Source organism: Pollicipes pollicipes, unplaced genomic scaffold, assembly GCF_011947565.3.
Source record: "Pollicipes pollicipes isolate AB1234 unplaced genomic scaffold, Ppol_2.1 Scaffold_5724;HRSCAF=6776_pilon_pilon_pilon, whole genome shotgun sequence".
Lineage (NCBI taxonomy): Eukaryota > Metazoa > Arthropoda > Thecostraca > Pollicipedomorpha > Pollicipedidae > Pollicipes > Pollicipes pollicipes.
In genome coordinates, this window is record NW_023596746.1 from 11,428,967 (window position 1) to 11,436,737 (window position 7,771).

The window sequence follows — 7,771 nt, forward strand, 5'->3', positions numbered from 1 at the left end:
TGCACCATTTTCCATGCATGTTTAATCCATTCCTAAACCAAAATTCATGCCATGTAGGTGCTCTTTGTCATACATGTATTTTATTCTTCCAGATATTTCAATTTACATCAGTTTATGTGGTGGTATTAGTGTTGGCTGACTATGTGTCAAGCAGACCTGTCTGTTGCTTTAAGAACAAAAGCCACCATAAGAGCACCATAGCTGAGTTGACTTTTTGTCAAGAAGTTATTAGTCTCAAAGCCTCAAAAAAGAACAAACAAGCTGGCCCAGACCAGGACGACAGAATGTGCAAGAAGTTTATGGGGCTGATGAGTGAACACTAAATGAATGTGTTTACAAAAATGGTTATTTTTGTTTTCATACTTAAGTTTCAGCTCATAAGTATATAATCCAATATTTACAATAACAAGTGACAGAATGCATCAAATTGTTTTCACCATCAAAGACTCATTGCATAATTAAGTAGAAATTCAGCTTGTAAAGCTGCACATTGTATTGAAAAATCAATGTCAGTTGCATGGACAAAAGTCAGCCAGAGATGTAATAGCAGGAAATTGACCAATTTTCATGAGCCATCAATCCACACTCCATGTTTTTTGGAACATGCACATGCTATTGCTAGTCCAAATAAGCTTATGTTTTCTTTAATGTAACAGTATTTGAGTCTGAATTGGTTTGGGCTTTGTGAGCAAGATAGTTCTGTAATGCAGTTTACTTTTTCAGAACAAGTTCCCAGGATTAAAAACCTTAAAATGAACTCAAAATTTGTACATTGACAGCAGACATGGTGTGATAGGTCACCATCTACTAGAAATACTAAGCTTTTTTAATGCTGGTGCAGATATACATGTATAGTAATGTATGAAATGTATCACAATTATGTTGGCCTGCTTACTGACTGCATCATGGGCCCATGTACATGGAATAGATGTAAACTGACATTTGTGCAGCCTGCAAATCATGGATTGTTGGCTAAAAATTAGATAATCTCCTTGAAGCCCAGAACAAAATATATACATAGTTGCATATGCAGTATGTGTGTGTGTAAATATGTAACCAAATCAGTGGTTCCTTCATCCTGCCCATCTGCTTACCGATCTGGCCCGTCTGTCATTACGAAGCATTCTCACATCATGTTGCCCTTTGGACTGTGGATGCATTGGGCTGCATTGTACCATTGCGTGTCAGGAGTGTCAGACTTTCGTTGCAAATCTCATTTCTCGGCCGCAATAGGCATCAAGGTGCACCCATTCACCCTGCGCTCCACCGCCCCTTTCGTGCCGCGACTCTTCGCACTGTATTTGAGCTGATGACGGATTGCAGCGAGGATTTGTCTAATGCAGCATGTGCACGTTAGCGGGTCTTCATGCCGAGCAGCTGGCATTTACAAGTGATCGGCACGGCCAACTAGCAAAACAGCAAAGACTTTTGCAGAATCGATCTGCAAAAATCTCTGTCGACTTCGCCAGCCCAGGTCCAGTTCCAGTACCAATAGTGGCACTAGAACCGACGAGATTTAGCTTGCGCAGTCACTGGCGTCGGCTTTTAAGTCATTCGGGAAGGCCAACAATTTCCGGCGCCGCCCGCTGTTGTGAGTTCTGGCACGGTTGCCGTGCCGCCGATACTAATTCGGCACGGGCAGCCGGTACTGTGGCACAGAAATCCTGGAGCTCTGATGTAGACATCTTGATCGGTCGCGGCGCAGCATTCAGTGGACCCGCTCAAAAACCGAAAGTGTGGAAACAGGTGCCGTCGACAAATTACGTTATGCAAGGGGTTTGGGGAGCGTACAGACTGCGATATGTTTCGCATCTCTAACCCAATTAGGGCCAAACGAGCGTTGCTGTTCAATGACGATACGCGTAACCGGTGCGTAATAAGTGTGAAAAAGGGTTGACAAATGTGTAGCATAATTTGTGGACGATCCCATGTTAAACGTGGAACACCGTCTTCCGCCGTAGAGCGATGATAGTGTAGATAAGAAAGCTGTTCGAGGCGATGCGGACCAAGAAATGGATGGCTGCTCGATCTCGCAGCGGAAAGACATGCAAGAAGAAGCCGGCGGAAAACCGGTGTGCTGTCTATATATATATATATATATATATATATATATATATATATATATATATATATATATATATATATATTATATATATATGGGTGTGGGTGCGTGCGTGCGTGCGTGCGTGGGACCCTGGACCGAGCTATGCTGTCGCTACTCATCTTTGTCCTGGCTACATTCGACGGAGACTTAACATGCTTCGATTAGATGTTTTGTTTTATGACTTCGGCCAAAACGACCGGCCGGTTCAATAAATATGTTTATTAATTATTCTTCCACGTCAATTATCAATTTTATTAAAGCGGGGTTGCCGAATTCCAACGAAGAACAAGAAAACATCACGGTATCTGCCTCGCGTTCCGAACACCACTGGTCGCCTTCGAGTGTCAAACTCAAATTTCTTACTGGCAATAATACTTCTCACGGGGCCTCGCGCTAGGTACAGATCATGGCACCTTCACGGAAAACGCTTCTTAAAACAGAAGACGTAACGGACTATGAAATTCGTAATTTAATCAAATACATTTAATAGTCAGTCACGCCGAAGCAAAACATTGATATGATTGACGAGCAAATTACGATTTTCGATAAGCGAACTAAAAGAAATTGGGCAGTTATAAATAAGTGCAACACACGCGATCCAGATATATATTCCGTTCCGTCGTGAACCGTCTGTGGGTGTTGCTTTTCCATGTACGTCCAGGCGAGTCGTTCGATATGTCCATTATTTAGAGAGAAAAAAACAAATCCATGGGACTTTTTATTATCACGGGGTGCAAAATATGCTATTGAGCTGTGCAGTTCATTTCTCTTGTTTCTTCCCCGGTATGTCGCCAGTCATGGCGGCGCTGTCCCGTCGTCGGTCGCTGAGGCACAGCCATTATGCAGAGAGAATTTCTGAGCCCCAAGTCTTGTGCGAACTCACATCATTAAGTCTGTAACGGGTAGATCTGATTCGGATTTTATTGTTACGCTGTTTGTCAGTTGTAGATCTAGCTTACTTCGTTCGTTTGTTTACCTAAGTACAGTGGTCATGAGCCTATGTTGGGGCCTTGTACTGCATCCCGTTTCGTTTTTAGTTTTAGACTTCAGTGTACTGAAATGTAGCAATACGGGCGGTATGCAACGAATCGTTTCGGTTTGTTTGTATTGAACATGGGCTAGATGAAGAGACGGACATGTCAAACTGCACCACTGAACAACACTGTATTTTCAAGGTTAAGTAGCACAACAGGATGCCGTGTTTACCTTTCGCGTGCCGCTACCCCATTATATCTTTCTTGGACGTGCACAATGCACACGATTCGCAAGCACCTCTTGAGCAAAAGAGCATGTCTGCATGCACGCGTGACGTCATCTGACGCCGTTAGGTCGCTTTGCAGATGTCCGCGCGCTTGGAAACGGACCGGGATGTGCAAGCATGGAAGGAGTACGTTAGCAAGGCCGTGGCGTTCCTCAAGCGGTACTCGCACCTGGCAGACGCGTACATACTGGTGAGGTTTGGGCTATGGGCAGCTTCGTTTGGGTTAGGTGTTTGTGCGTCATTGTGCGAGTCGTTCTGCCAAATCACGGATCTTCATCGTGCCAGGCGGTGCTGCCTAAACGGCGATATGAAGCCATTGATGAAGCGTGAAACCTCGGCATTTTCGTCACAACCACAGAGCCCGGTCATTGGTGTCAAAATGTAGCCTCAGCTACGCACCGTTCCTGAAGAAAAAAGTCATTGAGATATATCATATGAGATAGATCTACCACCCTGGCTCCGTGGAACAACGTACACGGCGCTATTCGCCACAGTGCTTTTTGCCTCACTGGACGCACAGGTGTTTCAAAACATCCTGCTGCCTTACGCTCATGGCAGCTCGCATCCGATATTCATATTCTCGCTTTTATTTCATTCAACTGGAGCTTAACTACTGTGAGCTGGCTCGGCGAGGGTAAACAGCCGACGGTTCTCTTTGGTCTGCCATTGCTTAGTCTGGGGCTGTTCGTTTAGTCTTCAAAGGCAGGTTTCAAGCTTCGGTGCTGGGTGCTTTTGATGTGTTGATAGAAGTATTTCAACAGGATTTCTTCGTGAAAGAGTCGTGGAGCACCATTCCGGGCAGCTGGGGGCAGACACTGGACTTTTGGTCTGCCGAGAAGTTATCAGCATTTATAGCTGGCGATGGCACCGATGCTCCCAAAAGCACAAGGTAACTGTCTCCGAGTGGCGCTAGCTTCCGATGTCCAACTTCGTGCCAAAACTTCCCCTGGCTGCCATGTTGGGCTTCCGTTCGACCTGTGCAAATCATAGATAAGTTCCAGCCGCTTTGACGGGCACACTCGAAGTTTATCATATCACCTGCAATGGTTCAGTAGCAATTTCAGAAGTGTAATTTTCCCTGTTATGCCGCCGTGGCTGTTTCGGCGTCATACCCTGTGAGTTGCTGCCGGGCTACCGATCTGATACACCGCTGTGCTGAACAGTATTTAGCTGCCCTGTTTTCACATTGCATACACATCAGGTGTGAAAGCAAATGTAAAAACCGGGTACCGGCCCCGCACCGGCACCAGCCTAGGTAACTGGGTACCGGCCGTGCACCGACACCAGCACCGATAACTAGGTACCGGCCCCGCGCCGACACCAGCCTAGGTAATGGAGCGCCGGCCCCGCACCGGCACCAGCCTAGGTAACTGGGTACCGACCCCGCACCGACACCAGCACCGGCCCGGCACAGACACCAGCGTAGGTAATGGGGCACCTACCCCGAGCCGGCACCGGCCTAGGTAACTAAGCACCGGCCCCGCACCGGCACCAGCCTAGGTAATGGGGTACCGGCCCCGCACCGGCGCCAGCCTAGGTAACGGTACCGGCCCCGCACCGGCACCAGCACCGGCCCCGCACCGACACCAGCCTAGGTAACGGTACCGGCCCCGCACCGGCACCAGCCTAGGTAACTAAGTACCGGCCCCGCACCGACACCAGCCTAGGTAACGGTACCGGCCCCGCACCGGCACCAGCCTAGGTAACTAAGTACCGGCCCCGAGCCGGCACCAGCCTAGGTAACGGTACCAGCCTCGCACCGACACCAGCCTAGGTAACTAAGTACCGGCCCCGCACCGGCGCCAGCCTAGGTAACGGTACCGGCCCCGCACCGGCACCAGCCTAGGTAACGGTACCGGCCCCGCACCGTCACCAGCCGAGGTAACTAGGTACCGGCCCCGCACCGGCGCCAGCCTAGGTAACGGTACTGGCCCCGCACCGGCACCAGCCTAGGCAACTAAGTACCGGCCCCGAGCCAGCACCAGCTTAGGAAACCGGGAACCGGCTTTGGCAATATTTCTCAGTACCGTACTCGTCCCTACTTTCTGTGTAGCCAGTGCAGGTCAACAGTTCCAGACATGGGTGGGCTAGCGACACGGGCAGTCTGACGCCTGTCCAGTATCACCGGTCGCGATGTGGCGTCAGATGCAGGTGCTATGGTACCACACTCCTGTATCCTTGTTACACCTGCTGCCTCATCCGATTTAGAAAGACGATAAAGGGATCGGAGCCAACAAAAAATGGATTTGCAGTCTCGTCGTAGAATGTAGTGGCATTACTGTTTCATTATTTTATTTTATTTTTGGCAGCCATTCGCTCTTTAGAGTGTTGTTTGCGGTTTAGGATGTGACATGAGCTGAATGGGAGGGCGCTGCCGTTTCGTTGTGCCAGCATTATGTTAGCGCATGGGGCCGTGATATACGTCACTACGACAAGGAGCAATAAGTTCGCAAGGTTTCCATTGTTCTTAACACTTGGTGGGGAACTGCTTTTTGAATATTATTTTTTGCCGCCGTTAGAAACTGATAATGAAAATGTTATTTTTGAGACCATCGTGTTTCAAACTCCCGTTTTTTGCACGCATGGTGCAAGAGTACCCAACCAGCCCGTACTCTTTCCGTGATGCTGAATACAATGCAACACATGACAAGGTTTCATATTCGGAGACACTTCCATATGCGTCTACTCTACTGGAGACGTATAGGCAATTTTACATTCTGTTACCGTCACACCTGGTCCTTGTGTATTTCTCGAAAGTCAGTGCTCATTGCCAGCAATATTGCTGTGTAAACAATGGTTTACAGAGCGCCATGCCAATATTTGTCCAATGAACACGCCATGTTCCCGTTCAACAGCTGTCCGCGTCAGTCTGCCGCCCGTTCGCCGGGTGCGCCGCACCGCGTCCATGCGCTGTGTACCACTGCCGGTGCTGTTCCAGCGGGCCGCCAGCCGTCGTGCCGCCGCTGTCTCTGCTCTGCTACGGGGCCGCCTGCCGAGCGCTGTCGCTGCCGCGCCGCTCGGTGCCGTCGGCGCGCCCGGCGGCCGCGTTCCTGCGGCGTCGCGCGGCGGGCGCCGGCCGGGCTGGCGACGGGAGCGAGCGCGGGGCGTCCGCCGACCCTCCAGACGGTGTCGCTGGCGCCGGCCGGACTGGAGACGGGAGCGACCGCGGGGCGTCCGCCGACCCTCCAGACGGTGTCGCTGGCGCCGGCCGGACTGGAGACGGGAGCGACCGCGGGGCGCCCGCCGACCCCCCAGACGGTGTTTCTGGCGCCGGCCGGGCTGGAGACGGGAGCGCAGAGTCCACACCGGTCGGCGCTGGCCGCGTGTCCGGCACGGTCGGGCCAGGGAGACGGGCACTCGGACGCGGCGAGTGGGAGCCCCGTCGACGCCGCCACGGAGGCGTGGCCAGAGGATGCGGCCGGCGAGCTGACAGCCGCCGGCGGCCAGCTGAGGGCGCTGCATCACGTGTTCCGTCGCCACGTCAAGCCCAAGAAGCAGCACGAGATGCGGCGGCTGGCGCGGCTGGTGGAGCTGACGGCGCCGGAGCTGGTGGTCGACCTGGGCTCGGGTCAGGGCCACCTTTCGCGCTACCTGGCCTACGGCAGCCGCCTGCCCGTCGTGTGCCTGGAGTCGAACGCGGTGTTCGTGCGCGGCGCCAGGTAGCGACAGCACCGTTTGTCACGTGTGTGCCCTGGGGGGGGGGGGGGGGGGGGGGGGGGGCGCTTACGCGGGCGTGGGCCGCGCCGCCCGGGCGAGCAGTGCCGGCCGAGAACGCCCACATGAGCGGTGACGGGGTCCAGGAGGAGCTGGCAAGCGGCGCGAATTGCAATCAGGCGTCGAAAAGCCTCGGCCGAGCGTTACGGCCCATTTACCTTTTGTCCACCAGCGATGGCCAGGACGGTGGGGGTGGTGGCGGTGTCGTGGGGTGGGTGGGAGTCTTGGCGATGCTTACGCCGTCGGCGTCATACCGACCTTGTATGTGTGCATGGTTCGTGTTTGATGCTTGTGTGATTTGAGGTGGGCATGACTTTCGGCAGAACACTGGACGAACAGCTGGAGAAGACAATGATGAAGCGAGAGGGCTGCGTGCTGTCCGCGCGACCTCTTCACTCGGCTTGCCATATCTCCGAAGACATGGACCACCGAGAGTTCGCAGAGGTTAGATCGCCGTTTGTGAAGTTCTAGATAAAGTTTGCTTTAAAAGCTCTTGATGAAGCTTGCTGTAAAAGTTTTCGATCACTCTCAATTTCCCTCAATTGTTTAGTCATCCGCGTGTTCAGTACAGCTCCGTCTCTATCCATGTGTTGTTTTTGTATTCTGATTCGGCGTGACTCAGTTTCGGTACTGACCAGAGCCCACGAGAATTAGACAGTTGGCTGAACGTGCAGTGGGACCGCGCCTCACGT

The 7,771-nt window shown here is 52.0% G+C and overlaps 1 protein-coding gene across 1 annotated transcript in view; it reads left to right on the top strand.

Annotated features, from left to right (window-relative positions):
* Nucleotides 1-7,771, top strand: part of LOC119102663 (protein RRNAD1) — a 29,153-nt gene that overhangs the window by 1,270 nt on the left and 20,112 nt on the right. The window contains exons 2-6 of the mRNA XM_037226123.1: nucleotides 3,445-3,555; nucleotides 4,127-4,254; nucleotides 6,304-6,361; nucleotides 6,489-7,024; nucleotides 7,403-7,523. Of these exons, the coding sequence (XP_037082018.1) occupies nucleotides 3,445-3,555; nucleotides 4,127-4,254; nucleotides 6,304-6,361; nucleotides 6,489-7,024; nucleotides 7,403-7,523 (954 nt within the window). The remainder of the gene's footprint in view (nucleotides 1-3,444; nucleotides 3,556-4,126; nucleotides 4,255-6,303; nucleotides 6,362-6,488; nucleotides 7,025-7,402; nucleotides 7,524-7,771) is intronic.